Source organism: Perissodus microlepis, chromosome 9 (genome assembly GCF_051167445.1).
Source record: "Perissodus microlepis isolate ML-2025 ecotype Zambia chromosome 9, ASM5116744v1, whole genome shotgun sequence".
NCBI lineage: Eukaryota > Metazoa > Chordata > Actinopteri > Cichliformes > Cichlidae > Perissodus > Perissodus microlepis.
The window spans coordinates 32,587,995-32,614,285 of NC_140469.1; the positions used below are offsets into that span (position 1 = coordinate 32,587,995).

The following is a 26,291-nucleotide window of genomic DNA, read 5'->3' on the forward strand; positions in this document are numbered from 1 at the left end:
AGGTGCTCTCTGGGAACATCTCAGGCCCTCCCAGGTGCGGAGGCCTATCTGCCCCCACCACACTCCCTGCTGCTGGCTGATGCCCTCAGCTGTCAGTGCATCGGTGGTTCTCGTTGTCCGGGGCTGAGCGCTCAGTTTTGTACTGGCTCAGTCCCGGTGGCTCTGTCGGTCTTGTGTGCTCATTTATTATTTTTCACTGTCCCTCTTCCCCTCTGTTTTTCTCTCCCTCTCCTTTTCTTGAACGTCTCTTGTCTACATCTCTCCCTTTACTATCATTTACCCGGCCATATCTGTTCCTTAAATAAAATATATACTAAAGAAATAAAATAAAATGATATTAAATAATAAAGCTCAATCAAATGGACCAGTATAACAACAGGTCCACTCGGGAGAGTAGACCTGTTTCTTGGCCTTCAGACAATAGTTCTGATGGTTACAGTTTGAACAGGACGAGCAAAATTAAATAAAAAATCACACCTGTGAGTTTTCACTGATCAGACTTTTGATTCCCATCCTTCAGAAATGGAACCTGTGACACTGCCTGTCAAACACTGACCGTATTACTGCCGTTAGCGTGATGAGGACAGGAACACGTAGATGTCTGCTGCCCAAACGTCTCTGACCTCCTCGGGCACTGCAGGCTGGTGCTGGGTCTGTGGGGTCCGGTGGGGGGTGGGCTGGACTTTGAGGTTGAGGTTGGGATCTGGAGAGTTTGGATCATCGTGGATCCTCGAAGGTATCGTGCTGTGTTGTCCTGACGGTGGAAGTCAGCGCTGCATGAATAACAGCTGATCAGACCTTCAGCTGGATTTTACATTAAAGGGCCTGAAATGAAGGAAAGTCTGAAACATGTCGTTTAACTTTTCATCATCAGCTGCAGAACTTTTATTGGAGTTCTGTTTTACTACATGAATATAATACTAAGAGTTTAAACACACACAACAGTCTCAGTGTGTCTCTGCTGACACATGTCAAACAATAGGCCCTCAGTGTGGTCTGACAGGCTGATAAAACACAGCACACCCTCTGATGGGACTCACAGCTGCTAAATATTAAATGTTACAGCCTCCATTGTTTCCCATTCACACTGGCTTTTGTTTCAGTCAGCGTGTCTCAGAGTTCACACAGATATGCCCTGCAGCTCGTCTCTGTCCATCACGTCTGACACTCGAACGTTTGCACCACATTCATCATCAATATTCATGAAATTCAAAATATTCATGATGTCTGGAACGTGAAGCTCAGGATCTCTAAACCATCCTGTGACTCTTCTACTGCCGCCCTCCAGGAATAAGAGGCAACGAGCTTCAGGAGAATCCACCAATCACACTCCTGCTCCCGAGATCATAAACCTGTTAGGCTCCACCCTCTTTATTTATTCAGAAACAATCCAAAATTAACCCCATTAAGTATAATTCTCATTAAACTGGAATTAAAATGTATTTCTTACAGGCGACATTAATGCGTCTTTAGAAACACAGAGTGCTGCAGCTGCTGGAGGTCCAAACCCTCCTCTGTGATTATAGGAAATATTAAAGTGTAACAAAGACGTTAGTGTGCATCAGGTTATGTGTGTTTTATCCATTACTGCTGACTCCAGACCAAAGCAGCTGCAGATGTACAGAAAGTGGATGTTGATCTGTTTCTGCAGATTTTAGTGCCCACACTGGTGTGCACTCAGTTCAGGTGCAGCCGGAGTCATTTTCCTCCAGAGCCGAGGATCTGGATCCCAAACGTGGTGAAGGCATCAACTGCTACAGAGAAATGCCTCCAGACACAAAATAACCGTGCAGCAGGTCAGCAGCCGTCAGTGCTACCAGCAGCACGGAAATGAACCCGAGACAGTGTGAGAGCCCCATAAACAGGAATTAACATAGGAAATATTCCATGACAAATATTATTTTTAAAAATTAAAGTTGGCCATTTATCAGAAAAACACTGACTGTCTTTTGTTTTGGTGTGACTGTGAAGGTGGAGCTCCACCTGCTATGACCATGATCTGTGACCAAACCAATGACACAGCAGCAGAAATGAGCTGAGGGTGTCAGGCTCTCTCTGAGAGATGAGGTGGATGGATGGATGGATGGATGGGCAGATGGATGGAGGGGCAGATGGATGGATGGATGGATGGATGGGCAGATGGATGGTCCACCTGCTCCTCCTTCTTCTTCTACGTCATTATAGTTGTAGATCCAGGAAAGCGATCCTTGGAAGATTTTTGTGTTTAAATCAGTTTCTGCTGTCAGACTCTGTTTCACCTCCTGTCTGAGTGTTTTTCTGCAGTCACTTCAGCAGATTTCACACTTAAAAACATTTTGATGTTATCTGTGGAGAGAAATCTCACTGCAGAGGGGGTGGAGGGGGGTGGAGGAGGTCCAGACCGAACCTCAGACAGAGAAACCTTTGAAGGCTAATATGCTCCGGCTATCTGATCAACCATGTCTCTGTGTTCGGCTCAACAATGTGTTCTGGATTATTCACACAATACATCCCAGTCAGACGCTCTCCTGCAGCTCTGCAGGACGTCCGCTTCAGACGGTCACCGCCAACCGCCGCTGACCGCCGCCTGGTTTCTGATTGGCTGTGTCTGGTTATGTGTGGTGTTCATGTTCTTTCGAACGGTTTGAGTCACCTGATATATAAATGTACGCAGTTTCACTCATCAGATCATATTTGCTTACATCCATGGCTCCGCCCATTGCGATGTGTGTGTTTGATGCTGAGACAGGTGGAGGCTGCTGGGTGATGGTTTGAGAATGATGGCGTCTTTGGATCATGGGTGGATTAAACTCCTGCAGCTGCATTAGTGCTGGCTCAGTAGCAGGATCCGAACCTACGAACTGCTGAGAGTTAGCATACGCTGAGCTGGATGCTGTTAGCTTCGTGTAAGAGTCTTTGTAAAGACTAAATTATAAATATGCATCATACGCTGTTAGTACTCAGCACTGTGGAGGCTCAGCAGGAGTGGGAACAGCTTTTTCTCAGGTCTGATGTTGGAGAGCGGATCTCTTCTGGTTGTTGTGCTGGTAGGTGAGGAAACTTCACCGAGCATCTGGAATTGTTCTGTGCTGCCGTTGGGAAGAGCGGAGAGTCGCCATCATGTTTAGGTTGTCTCTGAGCTGGAGATGTAACAGGATTCAGGGTAGGACGGGTGGGTGGGCAGATTCCCCGTGCCTGTGCTCATGGCCAGTGCAATCTTTGGGCTTTCACACCTGCAGCTCATCTGTCATTAGACTGCTGAGTGTTTGAAGACCAGCTGTGGCAGTGACCGGCCTTCCTGGCTCGTACCGACTCTGTTTGTTGATCCCCATCCCAAGATTTGGTCAATCTGTCCACCCTCAAGGAAATCGAAGACCACCGTCTCATGTCCAGGCACCAAACCCACCTGTGGAAACGAAATGCTTGTGGGCTTCAGATCTTCATGTGTAATAAAACTAATGGCCACGTTTTTCACTGTGGGTTTAAACTGCTGCCAAACACTGAATGACTTTTTCACGAGCCTGATAATCAGGCTGAATTCATTTAGTAGCTCATCATGGACCAAAGCCTTCGTCTCCTGCTTTTCTGAAAGCCTGTGTCACCAAACCAACACTCACACATAAAACTGGATTAAATATTGTTAGAGATACACACCCTGAAGAGCGCACTTATTCATTTAACACGTGAACAAAACCAACGGATCAGATTTTTTAAAAAAATATTTTTTCTTTATTTTATATTATTTTATTTTTATTTCTTTAACTTGTTCAGTGCATCATGTCTGGCGTGTCCTGTGTACAGCACTTTGTGTTCAGCTGGGGGTTGTTCTGCTATATAAATAAACTGTTTGCTTGCTTGGATCTAAAACCTGACAGTTTGCCTCCTGCTGCGCTCTTCCTGGACATCTTCACCTTCCTGACTGAGGAGTTTTTTCTTCAGTCGACTGCAGTAATAGTACAGTATGTAAATACTTGATTACAATTAAAAGTTGTGTACTTATCGAGCTGTGTAAGCCCCTGTCCATCCTGTTCTGTGACGACCACGTATCTACAAAAACGCTTCCCGTCAGCTCAGAAAAACAGCTCAACGCCTTGATTTCATAATGTAGATATATAGAAACAGACCTGTGCTTATTTACAGGTGGATTCGAGCTACTAATGCAGAATCAGGGCGATGTGGCCAAAACATCTGGTGAACTTCACACATGCTAATCTGGAAATGCTGCAGCGCTGCAGTCCTGAGTTGACTTTGCCCCGTCCATCATCTCAGTCTTCTCTGTGAAGGCTTCGTGCTGAATAACGTCCATTAGCAAGAGACGGATGAGCTTCTAAGATGATAAATCACAGAGTAATTTGCTCGTTTACTAAGCCAGAGGCAGCCTGCCAAGCACACTGGTACAATTAGCACAGATTTATCCACAACGTCCAAACAGCCAAAAAATGCAGCTTCCTTCTCAGCTCTCCAGGCTCCAGCGTTAGTGAACGAGACACAAACACTCACGAAAACGGCAGAAACGATCGATTCCAGCGGCTCCTCTTCAGGTTAGTCTCCAGAGACGATCAGAGCAACTTCAACTACAAGATAGCAGCAATTTACAGGATATGAGATCATCTCAGGGCTTGAAGATGCAAAGGGAGACATCACTCGTACTTTGGTATCTTTTCATTGGTCTATAGACGGACAGAGATATTGATGCAAGCACAGTCCCTGACCAGCTGGCGAGTGGTTGCCAGAGGTTGATGGCACAGCGGCTGTTCTATCAAAAACCTGTCATGTGCCAGCCCCAGGTGGGCTCGCTACACGGACTCCAAAAGACCATCAGGGTGTACAACCTCAGGGGGCTGTGCGCTTACCTGCTGCTCTCTGGCAGGTAGCTCCATGCCCTCCTGGGTTTTAAATGCACCTTAGAACACACATGCATCAACACTACATATGAGCGGGTGGAGGGGGGTTTGGAGTCTTCACACACCCCCGTTCTCTGCGACCTGCTGGAGCGGGGGGCCAGGAGGAGGAGTTGGCCGTCCGACTGGGGGCCTCCCTGCTGCTGCGGAGTCGGGGCGGTCTGCTTCTCCCCACCCCAGGGAAAAGGGTAACACCACCTGGGTCTGGGTGCAGTTTCCCCCTCCAGGGGCAAGGGTACCTAGACCCGGGGCTTAGAGTACGCTTGGGGAGTGTGATTGTGTGTACAGCGTCTCTTTATGTCTGTCTCCACGTTGGGTGAGTGTTGAGTAAGTGCATATGAGAGCATGAGGGTGGGCATGGATGTTTGTATCCGTGTGTGCCTGTATGTCTGTGTCTATATGTCAGGTCGGGTATCAGACACCACCTCTCTGGGGACATCTCAGGCCCTCCAAGGTATGGAGGCCTATCTCCCCCCACCACTTCCCCTGCCGGTGGCAGACGCCCTCAGACATCGGTGCGTTGGTGGTTCTTTGTGTCCGGGGATGGGCGTCCAGGTACACACCGGCTCACTCCTTGGTGGCTGCTTATCAGGGCCTGGAGCCTGGGGCTCGCTCAGGCCACTTCGGGGGTGGGGTGCCCTCGGCCTCTCGGCCTGGGGCTCGGTCACTGGCGCTCGGTCCGCTGCCGGCGGAGCTCACGGGCGCGTCACTGCAACCCCCCCTGGCTTCTGCTCCGCGGCTGCTGAGTGACCCCTCATCTGGGACTCTCCTCAGCTCTTTCTGGGATGGTGGCGCGGCTGCCCCTCTGTTGGTCTTCCTTGGTCTCTTGTGTTCTGAGGGTCTCTGGATGTCTGGAGTCTTGATCTCCTCCATACCTGCTTCATGCCCTGGAGGACGGGGCTGTGGCCCCCCCACACCCTCTAGCAGATCATTACATGAAGGAACCTTTTAAAAACAAGCGCGTCCATGCTCACAGGTGTACACACGGGTGCTCACACACACAAACTACACCCTTTTTGGCTCCTACCTCAAAGCACACTGTGCGCTGTCAATCTTGCGTGCTGCACAATAATGTTTAATATTTAGTATTTACTGTTACATTCACATAGATCATCGTGATGTTGTTTCTTCTATTGCTCTCGTTCTCTTCTGCTTGTTTTCTTTTTTTCTTTCTCAACAGGTGATCCAGGTGATTGATAGATGGATTTTTTTTGTCTGCTTATTTAGTTGGTTTTTGTTTTTTTGCCCTTTATCCCCGTCCCTCTTCTCTGCTGTTTTTCCCCCCTCTTCCTTTCTCCCTTTTCTTTTCCTCATTCAAGTCTGTCCCGTATCTAGCAAGTGAAAACAAAAAATAAATAAAATAAAGAATAAAAGGTGAATCAAATAGACCATTACGGGATGGTCAGTTTGGTAAAGTAAATCCGTTGGGCATCTTTCTTCGCCTTTAGACAATAATTCTGATGCTAAAGAGCCAAACGGGACAGGCAAAAAAAAAAAAAAACCCTCTGATGCGTTCTTTGGTCACCAGCTGATTTCTGCAGTTTGCACTGAAGATTGTGACTCCTCTGTTAACAGAAATGTCTTCACCTCCACCGCTGAGGGAAAGTTGCGCACATTTCAAAAGATGCAGCTTTTCCTTTGTCCTTGTTTCACATCCACGTGAACTCTGTGTTTGCAGACGAGTCAGCATCTTCCATCCAAACTGCAGCCAAAGCAGTCGCCACAAAGTTTTGGGTGCAACACGGTTTACCTTCTACCACCCGTTTCATCATGTTAGTGACCCAGGTTACGGGGTCACCAGTGTCTGGGCCTGTGTTACTGGGGCTTCAGGTATCAGGAACTTCCAACAAACTCACCATCCGGTCAGGAATACACAGTTTTCTTTGTTGTTTATGAGATGTGTGCTGACTGGTCTGCAGGCCTTAAACATCCATGAAGTATAATCCACGGCACAGCTGAGTCAGGTTCAGCTCCTGCATGGAAACATCACGTTTTCCACCCTGAATCTCATCTCTGACCTCGTGGACTGAGGAGCGTGAGACACACAGCAGCAACAACATAAATGAACATTTTCAGACATTACAAATGACTTCAAATCAGTTCAGTGTTGTGGGAACGTAACGTTGATTATGATGTCACATTTCAGGTTTGTTTTCAGTGAGATGAGTGAAAAAGAGTCATTGTTGTTGAAGGAGCAGCAGGAGGTGAACGTTTGGCTCTGGATTCCTCCGTCCTGTTTTCTTCCTGTGGTGCAGTCAGCTGGAGTTGGGATTGTTGTTTCTGGTAAAAGGACGGGTCCATGCAGGGTTCAGGTGAGGCGAGGCTGAAGCCCTCTTTACTGCTTCAGTGTTGGGACGTCTGGTTCGGAGTGAACTTTGACCTCTGCGTGCGTCTCAAAGGGTGAGTGAAGCGGTCACTGTGGAAACACTGGTACTGTAAGATCACGGAGGTCACCTGTGGTGGGACGTGTTTCAGTTATAACTTATATTTTGAGTAAAGAGGCGTCCTGGGCCGGTTCATGTCCCGTCTCTGTGTCTCTGTTGTTTCCTCTGAATGGTGTGAGGCCCAGTCTACCCTGCATGACCCGCTCCTCCTCCTCCTCCTCCTCCTCCTCCTCCTCCTCGCTCGCTGTTCTGCCTCCACTTTGTTTCACGTCCCTCGTTCACTTTTTGGAGGTCAGTGTGTTTCAAGCAGTCACGCAGAAACTTCCAGAAAATCTTTTTCTCGATGTGTTTGCTCACGAGTCAGAATTCAGAATGCAAAGTCATAAACTATTGGCTAACATGGCTCTGCCCTTCATTCGTATGTGTGGTATGTATGTCCATGTAACTGTTCTAGGCTCACACAGTGAACCATCACAACCAAACAGCTTCAATCTCTAAACTTAAACACAGAGTGCAATGAAAAAGCTCCCACGTGAATCATGAGCGGCGGTCTCCCGGGTTACAGTGTTGTTGATCTTCCTCTGTTTGTGGATTTAAATGTCGTTTTGTGTCGTAGCCTCGAAACACTTCTGTGGCTTAAAAAGGTCTCCGTGGACATCAGCGCTGATTCCTGTCTGTGTCCCAGCAGAGTCACGGAGGATGCAGAAACGTGACCGCCCTCAGCGGGTACACAGCCTCCAGCCAGATTATCAACATGTTCGACCGAGGAACGCCGCTTCTGATCCCGAACGTTTGCCATCAGAGTTCAGGGGGGTCGCAGGGACATAAAGACCGGACGGCTATAATTGGACCGAGAGTCACGGCTGATGCCCTGGACTCAAAGAAAGAAAGACAGAAAGAGAACCTGATGAAGGGAGACAGCAGAGGGGGAATGTCTCTGCTCCGTGTGAACTGAACCTGAACCATCAGGATAAAAGAGTCCGGAGATAAAGAAGAGCCAAACGAGTTGGAAATGCTGCGACCACGAACACACTCATTAATCCCGTCAGCTCTGCCCAACACCACAGACCTGAAATCACTGACCCTCACACACCGAGCCCATTTTACTCGTGCCCGAGCAAAGCTGCAAATTAGAGCTCGCTTTGAAAAATTTCATCAGAATTCATCAGAATCTGCCATTGATGTTCCCGTTGGTGTTCCCTTTACATCAGGGGTCTTATTAAATAATGATCTGAATCTTACAACCAAAGTTTTTATCTGACGTAAAATGTATAGAAATCATACATATACCAACAAGACTGTACATCACTGTCACAACAGCGTTTGTTTTCATTCAAAGGCTTTATGGCTTTAGTACCTGGGGGGCCGGTCTTTAGTCAAAAAGCCGATTTTTTTGTCCCAGTCCATCCCTGCGCACGACACGCAGTGAGTTAATCTGAGAAGGTGCATTAAAAAATAAATGGCCGGGCCAGCGGTGCACATCGCCAATCAGCTCGCATAGAGACATTAGTTGTGCCGCTTCTTAATGACGGTATCTTAGCTAACAAACCCAAGTATCAGATTCAACTTGTAATTGGCTAAAAATAACTTAGCCTACCGGTGAGAGGGACGTTGTTAGCTTTCCACATTCCGACACTTCAAAAGCTTCAGCAGCTGTCTGCTCAGCGCAGCATCAGCACCACGGAGATACACGGATACATCCGTAGACTCGAGACACAATGCATTTTTGGGACTTTGAGGTGTTTGGACCAATATTTTCTTTTCTGATCAAACCAGAAAGGTTTGTCAGCTGGATTTGTCTCACACTATCTGCCTGGACACAGAGGACAGCGAAATGCAGCTGACTGAACTGAAAAGCTCGACTCTGTGGGGGTCAAAGTTCGCAGAACTACGAACGCAGCTGGAATCCACAGCTGTGCGTGTTCATGGAGCTGCATGTTCACCTGCTGGACATCACTACCTGACAGGTTTAACTGTCTTCAGAACATTGCAGAGGCCTTATTGACAGTATTTGGCTCTACATATCTGTGTGAGCAGATTTTCTCTCACACGAGTCCTCAGGTAGCCTCTGAATGCTGGACACTGGGAGACCTGTGTCTCTGAGTGGGAGACCAGAGATCACATTAACATGTGTGTCTCTGTATTAACAAACATGCCATATTGGCCCAGTTTATTTTTCTTATCATTGTTGTGAGGAGACCATAAATAGCATTTGTATTTTCTGTTGTTCAGTTCATTTGCTGTTATGGATAAAAAGTCTTTTTTTGTTTCAAAATATCTGATAACTATTCGCTGACAGCTGCCAACATCTGCAAGCATATATAATTCTATTAAATGGTTCTATATAGTGTGTAACTGTTGATATAGAGCGTTATTAAATTTATTGCTAATGCAATCATATGGCACACTGACTTCTGAGGAAATTTTAGATGCACTCGTCATCAGAAAGGTTGCCGACCCCTGCTTTACATCCTGCACATCAGTTAGTCCTGCTTCCTGTCTTTGTCCCAGTTTTCCATACCAACAGCCAATCACTCGTCCCAGAAGCTCTCACCACCTTTCCCTACCTGTGCTCTCAGTATAAAAGAGTTCTGGTGCTGCCATCTTTGGTGTGGGCGTGGCAGTGACGGGAGGATCGGACTCTAACAGGACCAACATTTTACCAAAAGTGCCTGTTTCATCGATCAGACCTGAAAGCAGCGACTGAGACTCAGCTCAGCGATCAGACATCTCTTTACAACCAAAGGAGTCGCCCCCTGCTGGACACGTGAGAGAATCCAGCTTTAAAGCATCAGTTTTCAGAGGTGGAGGCCGTGGAGCTGCAGCCTGCCTGTGGAAAAAAACAAGTGCAAGTTGATTAGAAAAAGAGAAGGTGATGGATGATTGATTGATTGATGATTGCTGCATTCCCACAGTGACGTGACAAAAAGGCACGATAACGGAGGTGATTAGATGCAGATGGAGGAGTTCAGGCTGACAGAGGAAGATGAGGGTGGGGTCTTCAGCTGAAAGCAGCAACAGTGAGTCACCTTCCTCTCTGAACATCCTCATCCTCGCACAGCTGGAGCTGCTTTGTCCCATCACCGCATCGTTTAAGCAGAGCCAGAGGATTTATGGCTTTAATGGCTCAAACGTTAGATATGAACTCAGAAGGATCAGCGACTGTGGGAACGGGACAGCGCGGCGGTGCGTACATCATCTGGGCTTCATAAATGTTTGTTATTGCATTAAAATCCTAATATTTATCATCCTGTGACACCGCAGCTTTGTGTTTAACATTAATATAATACGTGTTAATGTGAGAACATCTTTTATAAACCATCCCCACCATCAGCTCTGAGTCAGAGTGGGAGTCTCTCCCCACAGCAGACCTGAGCTCCAGATTCTGAGTCTCCATCACTGAGCTGCTGCTGGACAGAAATGAAGAAAGAAACTGAGCAGCAGCAGTGTTTGGACCACGAGTGAACCCGGGCCAGCTACTATGTGAGGATGAGCTACCTGGAGGCCAGCTTAGAGCTATGGATATGCTAAAAGTCGTAAATTTATATTATTGATAATTTGTCTTGAATTAAGGATCCACAGGAACGTGTCCATGTTTGCATCAGACAAACTGATCAGGAACTCATCCTGGGTGAATACCTCACTTTTTCTTCTTCTACAGTTTTATTAGTAGCTGTTTTAAGACATTTTATTGTATTTAATTTGTTGAGCTGAGTGATGTTGAGCGTGTTAAAATCCATCCTCCTCTGGCCCCTTCACTTTCACAGAGTTACTTTTCTGGGACTTCCTGACCTGATTATTGAGCGTGCATGGAGACACTCCTCCGCTCAGCGCCATTGGTCTGAGAGCGAGGGCGCTCTGAGACCCCCGCTGCAGCCTCTGGTGTGAGGAGCATCAGGCTGGTGTTTCAGCTGCTGAGCAGTTTCACAGCCCGTTTCCGTGTGGAAACAGGCGGGATCCTCATAACGCCGCTTTGTTTTTCACCCGTCCTCTCGTCTCGTCAGTTTGATCGTGTCCACATGGAAGCGTCACTTCTGCTTCAGGTCCAGAGGGACCAGTGTGAGCCTGACACTGGAACCTGAGGCTGTCGTGCTGTGGAAACCACAGATTCCTACCATCAGCTTTCAAACACACAGAGTCCATCATCAGGACACTTTAACTAACTTAAGCCCACACACTCGGTGCCTGTCAGCGTAGTTATTAACTCTGTGAACACTGTGAGATGTGTTAAAGCTGACCAGAGACAGAGAAAATCTTGCTAGAATGAAACTCCTGATAAGGGAAGCTGACCCCTGACTGACAGTCTCGACCTCCAGCCGCTCAGACTCGGTCCTGCTGCATGCAAAAGTTAAAATATGACAAAACACAAGGCCAGCCCACTGGCTGTCACAGAGGCACAGCACGCCGTAACACCTTAGAAACCTCGGTGTCAGAACCCCATCAGCCAATGACCTCCAGCACACATCAGCACAGTTAGCAGCCGAGTGCAAAGCAGCAGTGATGAGAATTAGCACAGAGTCTGAGGCCACAGTTCTCTGATGAAAAATGGTGGCCTAACCACTCTGGTCTGGGAATGAAGGTGAAGGTCAATCTACACCTCAGCCATGACCACGAGCTGAGGACGGTGAGCACAACAATGAGATCTGCAGAAGAAATCAGCTTCCTCTATAGGGCGTCTGGGCTCAGCCTCAGAGATGAGAGGAGGAACCGTTCAGGAGGTGCTCAGAGCAGAGCTGCTGCTCCTCCAGCTCTGCAACGAGCTCAACAGATTCTTCTGTATATCTGCCGGAGAGGACAACAAAAGCAATACAATGAAATAAAAGCTGGTCTTCACCCAGGTGAGAAAGCACTGAATGGCTGATGCCCGGAAAACACCGCCAACATTCCAGGAGGGGTGCTCAGGTGTGCTGACCAGCTAGCACGCATGCTAATGGACACCTTTAACACGTTTCCAGTGACCAAAACATCCACCATCATGTGTTTTAATGCTGCACTGACTCCCATAATGATGAAGTGCTTCGAGAGGCTGGTAAAGGACTACACCATCTCTTCACTGCCCCCATATTCGGCCCCTTCCAGGACACGTTTCACGTGAGTTTGGTACATCTGGAGGAGAAGATCATGTACGAATGCTGCTTGTTAACCTTAGCTCAGCATTCAATACGATCATCCCCCAGCAACAGCCGGTCCTACAGAGAGGAGGTGAGGCCGAGGAGATGATCATCGAGTCACTGCACTCATCACTGAAAACCGCGCTGCATCAAGTTTCTGGGGGTGGAGATAGCTGACATCCTGGATGTGTCAGTTCCTGCGCCAGATGAGAAGAGTACACCTGTCTCCTCCCATCCTTCCCACTTGTACCGAGGCACGACGAGAGCATGCCCACAGCTGTATCTGCATCTGGTCTGGCTGCTCCAACCCTCACAAAGCCCTGCAAAGATGATCATTAGGACTTCTTTTCCATCCCTCCAGAATGTCGGTGCTTAGATGCTGTCTCAGCAGACCCTGTGTCATCATCAAAGACTCCGCCCACCCCCGCCACATGCCGGTCTCCCTGGTCCCCTCTAGAAAAAGTTTTTGCAGCATCAGGTCCAGGATAGTTTACAGACTCAAACTCTTCATAACACAGCGACGTCTTTAAGCTGCACCCCCTCTCTAAGCCCCCCAAACATTTATGCACTGTGTGTAATTTCATACTTTCTGCTCATATTATTACTGTGTGATCATTTTACTTTTCCTAGCACTGTGTACAGGTTTTCTTTTGTAAAATAATATATATGGACATATTTCTCTTATATTCCTGCGCGTTCATGTCTGAGATTCTTTTCATAGCTTTAGATTCATTTATTTTTATATTCTGATGATTAACTGATGTATGTTCTGAATGTCTTCACCTTACATTATAAAGAGCTGTGAGTATCATGATATCTGATTGGTGGTGTGTTTGAGTTTTGGGGATTTTAAATTTCTTTTTCACCTTTAGTTCATATTCACGTGTATTCATGGGTATTGATTCCCTCGGTGTTCCCTGTGCCAGCCTTTTGGGTCCTCTATGTGAACTTCATCCATTTCTTTTTAGTTACATCTCTCACTTCCTGTTTTATTTTGGCAGTTACCTCTAGTGCTTATGTCCCTGTCTCACTGTCTTTGAACACAGTCAGCTGTCACCCTGCTGTGTCCATGTTCCTGTGTCTCAGCCTGTGTCTCAGTGTCTGACCACCTGCCATGTTTCTCGGTGTGATTTTGTAATTCAGCCTGAATACATGGCTCAGCTTCGCTCATGCATGTGACCTAGCACACGTGACCTAGCACATGTGTCCTAGCACATGTGTCCTAGCACATGTGTCCTAGCACCGCTCTTCGTGACTCTGAGGTGACTCTTGGTGTGAAACGATGATTTATAAATAGAATTCAGCTGAATAGAAAACAGATTCTGGGGGCGGAGTTTGGGACTTTTACTGCAGGCAGCCACCAGGGGGCGGTCCAGCTGTTTTAGCTTCTTTTCAGATGTGATGTCGTCATGTTTTTTGGTATATGAATACATATAAAATATGAGAGCAGATTTTTGGACCACGTGTCTGTCCGTAAATATAAATGTCAATTCTAAACTTCTCTGCTGAATCCATCTCGCTCTTACTTCCTCTGACGGAACGAACGGCGGAACGGGAGGAAACGAGGAAAAGGACGGTGCTGCCATGGAAACCGGGAGTACACATCCTGTCTGTGGAGCGGGGCATCTCAACTGCTCTAATGTGAAATCCAGCTGCTGCAGCTGCACAGGACCTGTCTCTCTCTCCATCCGGCTCACATCAGGAAGTGCTTTCCAGAGAAACTCCCTGTGGACGTCATATGAGGGAGACCCGAGCTCCCAGTATGTGTGTGTGTGTGTTTCCACCATAAACACCTCACACTCTCTGCAGGCTGCAGCTGAACCTGCGACTCGTTCCTGTCACCCTCAATTTACACAGAGAGACAGCGCACATGTCAGGAAATGAATCTGTGCCAGCAGGAACGCCGGGGACTTCCTTTTAGGGACAGAGTCCCCACAAGCTCTGAAGACCAGATTTAAAGCATCAGGAAATGAATTCAATCAGTGTGTGTGTTTCTTATCACTGTAACAAGTTGTGATCTTGAATAACAGACCGGTCCCTGAAGAGCTCATCCTGTCATCATGGAGCTGAGACGATGTCCAGAGGACGGTCGGCCATATTTGAAGTCCTCCTCTTCCTCCCTGACATCATCTGTCTGCATAATCCCATCACTCCGTGTTTCACCGACGTGTGCAGAGCTTTCAGGGCAATGATATGATTTATATGACATAATGTGACATGACGTTCTGAATAAAGCATTGCCAGCTCCACCGTCTCCACCATCACCTCCATCTTTAAACCTTCTCTTTCACTCCTGATACTCTCTTTACTCAACAACAGAGGAATATATGAAAAGATTATTCCAGAATTCCCAGAAGCCATGATACGGATAATAACAGTCTTTAACTGACCCTAGTGTTTCATCCTATGTGATCCAAGAACAGCTGTGACGGAGGGCGGTGGAAGGAGATCTACCACATCAATGAAACGTTGTGTTTAAGGTTAAATACGCCATCATGTGCTGCTGCATCAGTGTGAGTCCTCATTCTGCAGATAATAACAGAGTCACATTAATGGTCTCCGTGTGCGCGAGCAGGAGGGGCAACAGGCCCGATCATGTGTCCCTTCAAAATAAAAGTATCATTTTGTCCACTGATGTGAGGTCAGACGGCGACCTCAGTGTGTTACCAAACGTTATATTAGTGTCTGTCTCTCTCATATAACCGTGTCTGTGTTCGACATTAGGCTGGACAGAAAAAAGCTTCAGCTTCCTGCACACACACACACACACACACACACACACACACACACACACACACTCCAGATGTTGGGGAATAAGAGACACTTAAAGAGCTGGTGAGTTACGTACATCCGAATTTTTCTCTCACACACTGAGTTCAACACAGAGGCAGCCAACTGGGCGGCCGAGCATGACGAGAACAGAGAGAGAGAGCAAAGAAAGTGAGAGCGCTCACTCCTCGCTCATAAAGCAGCAGCAGCGCCGCTCTCATCTGTTCAAACAGAAAACACACAGGAACAGCTGAAGGACGCTGCAGATGTGGAGTATGTGTTCTTAAAGTTGAAAATACAGTTCGGTTTAAAAACACAGACGAGCAATAAAAGACAAATCAGCTGCTGTCACCGAACACAGAACCAAACTCCAACTTTATTACATTAGACAGAAGTCTTTATAATATGTTACACTCCTGCTAAAACTTGTTTTCAGTGAGCAAAACCAAATGAAGGAAGTACTAAACACCATACGTTATGTTTATCTGTGGTGATTTTAATATTGACCTGTTGAATCAGAAAAAGCATAAAATCACTAAACACTATGTACAGTTTGAGTCTACGTCCTAAAATAACCAGGCCTAGCAGACTTACACCACGTTGTGTCACCTTACGCGACAATATTTTCACTAACAATATGGAAAACAACATTGTGAGCGGATTATTAATTAATGACATCAGTGATCACCTACAGTTTTTGCAGTTTATGACACTAATTATAAGAGAAATCAGCATGAAGAACAACTGAGATACAGACGTGTAAGGACAGAAGAAACTATGAGTGCACTTAAGAATGATCCATTAAATCAGGACTGGGACAATGTGTACAAAGAAGCTGATATTGATATTGCATATGTCACATTTTTAAGAATATTCATGGAATTGTACGATAAAAACTGTCCAACAATAAAATCCAACAGGAAGCACAAATATTCAGACGGAGCATGGATCACTAAGGGTTTACAAAACGCATGTAAAAAGAAAAATACACTCTGTAGGGAATTCCTGAACAAAAGATGCTGAAAATAAATATAGAAAATACAAAAATAAGTTGGACACACCTCTCAGTGTTTTAACCTGAAACTAGTACCTCCTGCATCGAGGCGCTCCTGTGACCGTGTCATGCTGAGACTCTGTCCAACATCAACGTTATGAACTTTTTGGCTCAGATCGACAAACTCAGAGATTCACTTGCATATGAATCTGAACCCAGATGCTTTCTGCTCATTTGTGTAGTAATTGCACGTGGCGTGTGAAGCGAGTCCTTGAGGACCTGGAGAGCAGCAGAAATATTAGCATGATTTTAAACTCCTGTTAAACACATCCACCAGGTCAGGGGTGCGGTTAGGGTTAGATGTTACTCACATACTGACACATAGTTTCACAGGTTCATGCACGAGCATTTGGACTGTCACAAGATTTACATGTGAGTGCTCCATACAGTGGATGGAACGTGCTCAATAAGAACCTAACCCTAAACGGGTCACAGGGAGTTGAACATGCAGCAGGTTGGGTCGGGTCAGGTTTAACGCCTCCTCATGGATTTTACCCACACCATAATGCACACACAGCTCTCTCTGAAACTGTAACTGTGTGTTACGTCTGCTCATATGTTGTGTTCTGGTGTGAAAGTAAGAGGCAGACAGTACTGGATCTCTGGACTCTTTACTGTCAGTCACTAGACAGGTATATATGTATACAGAGAACCCTGATCTGTGTGCTGAGTGTCTGCCAGGCCGGTTCCACGATAACAGAGCCGAATGACGAAGAACAGCAGAGACCTGCTGCTAGCAACAGGCTAACTTTGCATGCTAACGTCATAGAGTTAAAAACTAATTAAAAACTTCAGTTAGCTAACTCAACCCTCTACAAGTCAGAAACAGCTGCATCTGGTGTGCTGTAAACACAGCAAAACAGAGCAGCTCGGTCACATTCATGTTACAAATAACAGCTAACTTTATTAGCTGTGACAGTGACCGACCTCCAGCCAGAGCACACATGCACACGCTTCCATAATCACACAGCGCACAAACACACAGACACACACAGGCAGGAGATTAAAGCTCAAAGTAAAAAAATGTATAAAAGCTGGAGTGTTGCTGCTACACATGTGTGTATACCATGCCGCTAAAACTCTAACCGTAGAGTTTCTTAGACCTTGGCTCCTGTAACGAGTCCTAAATAAGTTCATGACAACAGAAAATGAGCTCAGAGTCTGCTGATGTCTTTACTGCAGGAATGAAGCTCTGACAGCCCGTTAGATTTACAGCTGTCAGAGATGATGAACTCGGACAACAGCCTGCGACTGATAAACACACTCATACGGGGTTTTTCAGCGTCGAGGACTTATCGTGCCGTTTCTGTCACTCTTTAAATTATTTTACATTTCCAGTTTGAACAAAAACAAACTCGGTCTGTAGAACGAGGAAGTCCACAGTCAGCAGACAGCAGCAGCTTTATTTCATGCGAATGATTTTCAGAGTTTTGTTTTACAGGAAGTCGAAGTCACAGTCAAGATTTTCTGTTTTGACATCAGCTAACTGAAAGAAGTCACAAAACAAAAATAAAGAAATAAATTTGAGACAAAACGAGACAGAAAACCAAAAACTCGCCCGTCTGAATTTAAGGCTCTGGCTCTTAGGAGGGGTGGGGCCTTTCAAATTTACACGCACCTTGGGGCCAATTGAGATTTTCTTTAAGTCATTAAGAAAATCGCCTTTCCTCCAGTGAATTTGTGCCTTTGACTGTGACGACTGATTGTTGTTCTTGTAATATTTGTCCTTACACTCCTCGATCAGGGCTGAACGGCCTCCAGTTTGAAGGCACGGACGATCTGCTGAGTAATGTCCTTGAAAACAATTATTTTATCAAACCTGCGGCGCTCTGCTCTGGTTTAATGTAATGGCGTTCTGTAGGAGGGTTGCTCCGCTCAGGAAGATGACATGTGATCCCAGAGCAGTGTTTGTGTCAGTTTTTGGATGGCACAGCTACAGTAAGTCCCTGGTTTGTGATGAATCACACCTGAGCCTCCCCTCTCCTCCCTTCTTCCCTCAAAACTCAAACAAACACGTCAGTCTGCGCCTCCCCCGGTGACTCCGCCGCGGTCCAGATGCGTCACGTTTCCTCGAATTCAGTAAACACCACGTTCATTCGATTATTCCGCTTTCTACCAGAGGATTTCTTCTCCATTAATCAAACTGTCAACCTGCCTCTCGTCCTCCCACCGACATCAATGGCACGCTCAGCGTTTCCAAAAGGAGCGACAGATCCCGGCGTGCAGCAGGAGATATCGAGCTCCTGGGAGCTTACTTTTTTATCCTTGACATGCAGCCATATTGCAAGCAATGATCAGAGATGATTAATGTCATAAAGAAGCTGGGCTGCTGCCAATAATCTCTCACTGGTGTCCCAGAACAATATCCTGCAGAGGATGCTGGAAATCACTCACCCGGCATCCAAACACTGTACACTTCATCTCCTCTGTGTTTCCTGCATACGAAGTGTGAAACGAACCGCTTCAAGCTGCACTGATCAATAGTTTTCCATCAGCGACAGACCAAAGGGCAGAAAGCCGGCGGCTCGGCGGGGTTCCAGCCTCCTGGAGCTCCGAGTTTTTCAGAATATCTTCATCCTGAGTTTCCATCTAAATTTAGAACATAGGAACCATCGTGAAGGTGGCATGAACGACAGCTGCCGACGAGGAAGGAACCGCGGCGAGATGATATCATTACTGACGACTGGGTGAAGCTCAGATGGTCGTTACCTTAATGCATTAAAACTGGAAAGGTTACCATTTCCTCATTAATATTTTTTAGCAAAAGAAATGAAACTGACCTTTTATCTCACAATAACAGCTTTTTCACATTTGCACCATTGTGGGCGGATCTGTTTTTGTGCCTTGATTTAAGATAAGAGAGATAAGATAAGATTAAACTTTATTAATCCCTCGGGTGAGTTCCTCTGGGAAATTCGGTTTCCAAAAGCACAGCACCGACGGAAGTTACAGAACGTGAGCAGAATATTATATATATACACATATATAAATACAGAGACATATATAAATAAAATATACGAAAGGGATAAATAGAATAAATAGGAATAAGAATACAAGGGAATTGCACATTTCAAGTATTGAAGTCTATTGCACCGTTAACAAAAAGTATTGCACAGTGAAGTGAAGAGAAGAGGCACTACAGCTTAGTTGTTCCCCCCTCCTTTGTCCTTTGAACAGAAATCAGTGGAGGGAGAAAATCTGGGACTTCCTGTTCAGGGGCATGTGTTCTCATGTGATACGTACCTTAAACTGCAAAGTTTCTAATCAATAAAACATAATATTTATATTTTTAAAATTTTTCTCCCACGTTAAAGAACAGAGCATCTTATGTTTACGAGAGAATGCCTGAGTTTTTCTGCATTTATTCTCCACCTCACCTTTGAGCTCAGGTGATCCTGATTCATTCAGGTCATGTGGGGACAGCAAACCAAAGAGACAAGCAGTCAGGTGAATGAACACGTGACATTTTCCAGAAGGTTGCTTCCAGGTCAGTCGTTTCACTTCATTTCTTGAAACTTGTGGCAGGCGATTTATTATAATTGACATTCCAGTAAATCATCACGACATCAACCCCCACAGTGTCACATCACATGCACATACACAGGTCATAAAATGATTCAAAAGTTTTATTTAAAAGCAAGTTCATAAACAGCTCTAAGGTGCAATAAACATATTTTGCTTTGAGAAACACTTTATAAGGTCATGATGGTGTGATCTTTCTTTGGTATTTGTAGCGTATTGTTTCAAACACTGACGTGAACATCTGACAAAAATCATCAGTGTCCTGTAGAGTTAGAACAGTATGACTGCAGAGTTACTGTAGAGTTACTGTTGTGTTACTGTAGAGTTATGTAGAGTTCTGTAGAGTTACTGTAGAGTTCTGTAGAGTTACTGTAGTGTTACTGTAGAGTTCTGTAGTGTTACTGTAGAGTTACTGTAGTGTTACTGTAGAGTTCTGTAGAGTTACTGTAGAGTTCTGTAGCGTTACTGTAGAGTTCCTGTAGAGTTCTGTAGAGTTCTGTAGCGTTACTGTAGAGTACTGTAGAGTTACTGTAGTGTTACTGTAGAGTGACTTTAGAGTTCTGTAGAGTTACTGTAGAGTTCTGTAGTGTTACTGTAGAGTTACTGTAGAGTTACTGTAGAGTCATAAAACACAAAGATGTGAATCAGCTTCATATTTGTGTAAAAACACTCCGTATACAGAAATTGTTCATAAATAATTAAAAAATACATTTAAAAATGGAAATATGAACTTATCTTCAGCTGAAATTTAAATGTTTAATGATCAGTCTTTTAAAATCAAAACTAGTGATCAGTTAAAAATGATCAGTTTTTGTCTATTCCTTTCTCTCGTTAGTTATTTTTCTTTCGGCCAATTAGAAGACTTCATTCTGAACCACTGCTTTTGACTCCAGCAGGGTTTCTATAACTTCATTGCTGTACGATAAGACGTCTCGCAGCACCTCTACGGTGTGCTGGCCAATCAGAGGAGGGGGTGTCGGGCCGCTTGGAGAGAAGCTGCTGAAACGAACCGCAGGACCTGAAGACAAACAAACAAAAAGAGACAGCGAATCAGAGCCACGTGCTGTCGGAAAGGAAATGGAGATTCAATCCCACTCATTCAGTTTTTCTCATCTTTGCATTCCTTCTCTTGTTTGTCCACTGCTTTCCATGTTTCACCTGTTTGTGTTCATGTTCCTGGTCTCACTCACACTTTGGAGAACAATTTCCTGATCTTTCATCACATTTGTGGTTGCATAAGGTTCCAGCTGTTTTCAGTGGGTAACAGGTCATAAACATTAATGTGTAGTGTCTGTGAAGGTTCTCAGTCCTACATTAATACACTACATTAATGTGTAGTGTAATTCATGGTGTGGCCAGACAATGTAAAGCTGATTATAGTGGGAGAACTAAAGTAAAATGCCCACATAGTGAAATCCCTGCAGCTGATGTGCTTACAAAAACAACTAAGCCAATTAATAATAAATCTAAAGTATATGAAGTTACTGAAATGTGTGTGTGTGTGTGTGTGTGTGTGTGGTTGTGTGTGTGTGTGTCACCTGGAACATCAAATTAACCATGTTCTTATAATAGGGGAGGGACCAGCAACCATCTGTGAGTCATTCTGATTTCATATAAGATTATTTTTTGAATTCAGCTTCCTGTTTCGTTTCATTTCTTTCTGTTAAATTAGTTTTAGAGAAAAAATGAAGGCAGGAAGTGAGCGAGGAGGAAAAGGAAACATTTTATTTTGGGAAACTCACAACAATCAGCTGTTTTTTTTAAAGAACAGCACTAATGAGCCGAACTCTCACACTGTGTGTGTGTGTGTGAGGCCACTCGTGCAAGATGACATAAGTGTATGTGTATCTGCCCGCGTAGTGTCATGTTTGACTGTGTGTGTGTTCAGGGTGTCAGAGCAAATAATTATGGAATAAGATTATGTAATCCTGTTATTCACTGATTGCATTCTTTTGCATTTCTGTGCTAAAACCGAAGAGGAGAAATAATCAAACCACTGAGGCGGAAAAAGATTGACAGTTTTCTTTGTGTCTGTGGTCAGTGAGGTTTGTGGTAAGAAATGTGCTCAAGAAATTATATACAAGTATTACTTCTAATGGTGTTTATACATTATAACAATTAGTGTTAATAAACGGTAAATATTACCTCTTTTAACTGTTTAGTTTATGTTTATCAACTAATGATGTTATAATTTGTGTTTATATAATCACATAATATAATACGTTAACTTGTGAATTATACATGGTATCACTCTGTATCATAGTTAATAGAGATAACAACTGAAAAAGGACACAAACCAGATGGTCGTGGTTGCTTAGTTACAGATGTTCGTGGTTGCTTAGTTACAGATGGCTGTGGATAACGACTTGCTAGAGATGATTGTATTTGATTAGTTAGAGGTTCTCATGATTGATTACTTACAGGTGGTTCTAGTTCATTAGCTAGAGGTGGTTATATTTAATTAGTTAATTAACTACAGGTGGTCATGGTTGCTTAGTAACACATAGTTGTGGTTGCTTAGTTACAGGTGTTCCTGGTTGCTTAGTTACAGGCGGACATGGTTACTTAGTTAGAGATAGTTGTCTTTGATTAGTTAGAGGTGTTCATGGTTAATTAGTTACAGGTTGTCACGGTTGCTTAGTAACACGTAGTTGTGGTTGCTTAGTTACAGGTGGTTGTCTTTGATTAGTTAGAGGTGTTCATAGTTAATTAGTTACAGGTTGTCATGGTTGCCTAGTAACACGTAGTTGTGGTTGCTTAGTTACAGGTGTTCCTGGTTGCTTAGTTACAGGCGGACATGGTTACTTAGTTAGAGATAGTTGTCTTTGATTAGTTAGAGGTGTTCATGGTTAATTAGTTACAGGTTGTCACGGTTGCTTAGTAACACGTAGTTGTGGTTTCTTAGTTACAGGTGTTGCTGGTTGCTTAGTTACAGGCGGACATGGTTACTTAGTTAGAGATAGTTGTCTTTGATTAGTTAGAGGTGTTCATGGTTAATTAGTTACAGGTTGTCACGGTTGCTTAGTAACACGTAGTTGTGGTTGCTTAGTTACAGGTGTTGCTGGCTGCTTAGTTACAGGTGGTTGTGGTTGGTTACTGGGACTGTCAGGGCAGGTGGGCCGTCCTCAGGTTTGTGTTTAGCGCTGCCTGCAGGTTGCATTGGCTCTAGCTTGAATAGCTTGGTTTGTGTCCTGCTTTTATTCGCTGCCTCCATCACGTTTCAGTCTGTTACTGTTTGTTCTGACCTATTTCCTGGCTCTGAAACAGCACACGCACACACACATGAATACACACTCACAAACAGAAGAGTGTCATCAACAGGTCGGCCAATGAATGTTCTGAGCAGCACGTTTTCACGCCCAATTAACCTCCGAGGTACAGACAACACACACACCACACAAATGTGCACACACACACACACTTGTGTCTGGTGTTGTTTACTAAACAGAGATGCACAGAAGAGGAAAGTGCAGAGCAAAGAAAAGGATATTGTTAGGGCTGTGAATGGGCTGACACACAAACGCACACACACACAGATTCCTCTCACATTATGGTTTGGTGTAAATCACATGAGGGAACAGGATCACAGAGCACACGGAGGCAGTGAGACATCATGTTACATGTTAGCAGGATGTGTGTGTGCACATGTGTTGGTCATGTTGTGGGCACATAAATCTGTTTGCAGTCACACTGTGAGGACTCGGCCACAAAGTCAGGACGGTGATTTTCAGTTTGAGGTTCAGTTTGCAGGAAACACACAAACCTAAATCTCTGTGAGCGTTATTCATGTGATTGTGATTGGCTGGCTGTGGCTCAGGTGGAAGAGCGGGTCGCCTACTAATCGGAGGGTCAGTGGATAGATCCCTCACGAATCTGGTCCACATGCTGAGGTATCCGTGGGAAGACAATGAACGTCAGGTCATAATGCTTCCATCTGTGTGTTTAGGCACAGATTAAAGCTGTGTGAATGTGACTGGGTGAATGAAGCATGTAGTAGAGCTCTGCTCTGTGAGTTCACTGAGCCCATCAGGACTCCGTCTTTGCAGGAAACAGAGTTTAAGTGCATCTGCAGTGAGCCGAACCTTCCTGAACATTTCTGGTTTCAATCGAAAGGTTTAAAATAACCTGAGGGAATACATCACTAATATACATGTGACAAACATGTTTATCTAATGAGTACTGATTACGTTATCGTCCCAGCTCACATGTATCCGCCTCTTCAGTCTGATTTCATTGGCCAAGCTCGTCTTCAGTTCCCAAACTCAATAATGATTAACATTAGCAGCACATTAGCACAGTGAGGCTGGAAGATAAACGCTAACTTGTTTCCCCTCATGTTAACTTTCATTGAGGGTCCCTGATGGGCAGCGACAAATGCATCATGGCAGAAAAAGATGCTGAAAATGGACCAAACATCAGTCAGGAGAACACCTGACAGCATCCATCCCCAGCATGACGTCAGTCATTAACATACTGCTGCACGTTTGGAGTCCTGGCTATGAAGCCTCATGCACCCATGCTAATCTTTGTTAGCCTCAGAGTCATTCTTTTCTAACATGTTCAAATATTTGGTGTCTGTCAAACCGCTGGGCTGTCGTTGCATCGTAGCGTTTTAAAAACAGAGCATTGAATTTAATACTGGTAATAAAAGCCCAGAGAGGCCGACAGTCATCACTCACTATTTTTAGGGGCTTGTTCAGATTAAACAGAACAAGATGCAAAGAATTAAAACACAACCACATGCTGTATGGCTCGAGCCCATAGATGCGCTTCACAGGGAGAAGACCCTGATCAGGCACTGTTTTTGATTTCTGTCTTAGACTCTCCGAATTTTTCCATCTTTCCTCGTTAGCTCATTTTACTGAACCACAGCCCCCCCAGTGTGGATCTGGTCTTTGGCTGCTCAGATTCAAATACCTGCCCTGTTATTAACAGCACCCCATGATGGACGGCTGTGTTCACGGGAAGATAATCACTCGTTCTTTCAGTATGTTTCTGGAACCATCCTGATGTTATTGAGCGGGCAGTGCTGGCTGTTTCCTCAGCTGGTGGAATGTCAGTTATGACACCAGAGGACACAGCGCTGGAGACCACAGCCACACCACAATAACTCCAACTGCATGAAATGGAGCAGCAGCCTCGCTGTGTTTGAGACGTTTGCTTTGAAGGGACGTTTTCCCCCCGATGTCACCACCAGCTAAAAATCTGAACCAAGTGTGCCGACGGACCTGCGACTGACACCAACCCTCTGAGTCCAGGATAGGACCGTATGAGGATCCATACAAGTACTATAACACACACGCTGTGACCTGCCTCTGGTCATTATGAATGTCTTCCTGCTCGGCTGGCCAGACACACACACACACACACACACACACACACACACACACAGGTTAGAAGACAGATTAGACAGTAAATACATGTTGGTGGACAAACAGCTTCCTCTTAGTGGAAACATGCTGAGATCCATCAAAGCAGGAGGGTCCCTGTGGACGAGTGTGTGTCTGTGTGTCAGATGAACACAATCCTGTGGTTTTAATGGGAAATATTTGTTTGTGTTCTTGGAAAATGTCATTTACCAAACTGGTGTCAAAAACTGAAGGCGAAGGGTTACAGTGAGGACAGCGTGTGTGTGTGTGTGTGTGCATGTGTGTGTGTGTGTGTGTGTGTGCATGTGTGTATGTCTGTGTGTGTGCATGTGCGTGTGTGTGCGTGCTGACCGACTACAGCGATGCGTCCTGCTGTTGGATGGTTCATCTCCTGTACGAGGCGATTGTGTTTCACCTGTGAAAACAACAGTTACAAACATCAGACACTGACCCGTGCTGTGTGCAGGAGGGGGTGCATGTCATTATGTTTTATTGTATATGTATCATGAGATAAATGTGGAGCAAACATTAACTCGGGGGTTAAAAAATGAAGCTGCAGTTCCCCTGACGTCCAGCAGAGGCAGCAGTGAGTCAGTCCCATAGACTCCCATGTTAAAAGTTCACAGCCTGATGCACTGCTTTGGTCTGTAGAGGTCATTTTCCCCTTCACAGTAAAGTTCAGGTAAATTCTGACCCACTGTAAGAATCAAACGTCAACAAACGTCTGAACTTGTCAGGATCCTGGATCTCCTGACCCAGTGTCTGGAGTCACTTGTGTCTCAGGGTTTTTGTATTATGATGCATGTTCTAAGTTGTCTTTGTTGCCTCAGTTTATTCTATAGTCTTGTATCTAAGTTTGGGTCTCTTGTATTCTGTTTAGTTTTCTGAGTGTTTAGTAGCTGCCCTCTGCGCCTCCTTTATGTTGGTCTCTGTGTTTCTTTGTTGCTCTGTTTCCCCTAGTCAGTCCGCATCAGTGTTACATTTCCTGTTTTACTTTGAAGGTCTGTGTCATACGTGAATATATTGAGTTTGCTTCCCTTTGGTCTGGTTATGTCTGATTTCTCCCAGCTGCTGTGTGTTACTCTCTCCCTGTGGTTTCTTGAACTTAGATTTCCCAGTGTGGTTTGGTTTTGTATGCATCTTCCTTTCCAGCCAATAAAGATTTTGACTTCATCCCTTGAGTCTGAGAGGCTGCATTTTGG

At 45.1% G+C, this 26,291-nt stretch overlaps 1 protein-coding gene across 4 annotated transcripts in view; it reads right to left on the reverse strand.

The window, feature by feature from the left end:
- Positions 1-19,806: 19,806 nt before the first annotated feature.
- Positions 19,807-26,291, reverse strand: part of sugct (succinyl-CoA:glutarate-CoA transferase) — a 65,510-nt gene continuing 59,025 nt past the window's right edge. For 2 of the 4 annotated variants that reach the window (XM_084940312.1, XM_084940311.1), the window contains 2 exons: positions 25,441-25,504; positions 19,807-20,738 (listed from right to left, as the gene is read on the reverse strand). In XM_084940312.1, coding sequence (XP_084796438.1) covers positions 20,575-20,738; positions 25,441-25,504 — 228 coding nt within the window. In that variant the 3' untranslated portion in view covers positions 19,807-20,574. The remainder of the gene's footprint in view (positions 20,739-25,440; positions 25,505-26,291) is intronic. The other 2 variants (XM_084940313.1, XM_084940314.1) reach the window with 2 other exon arrangements.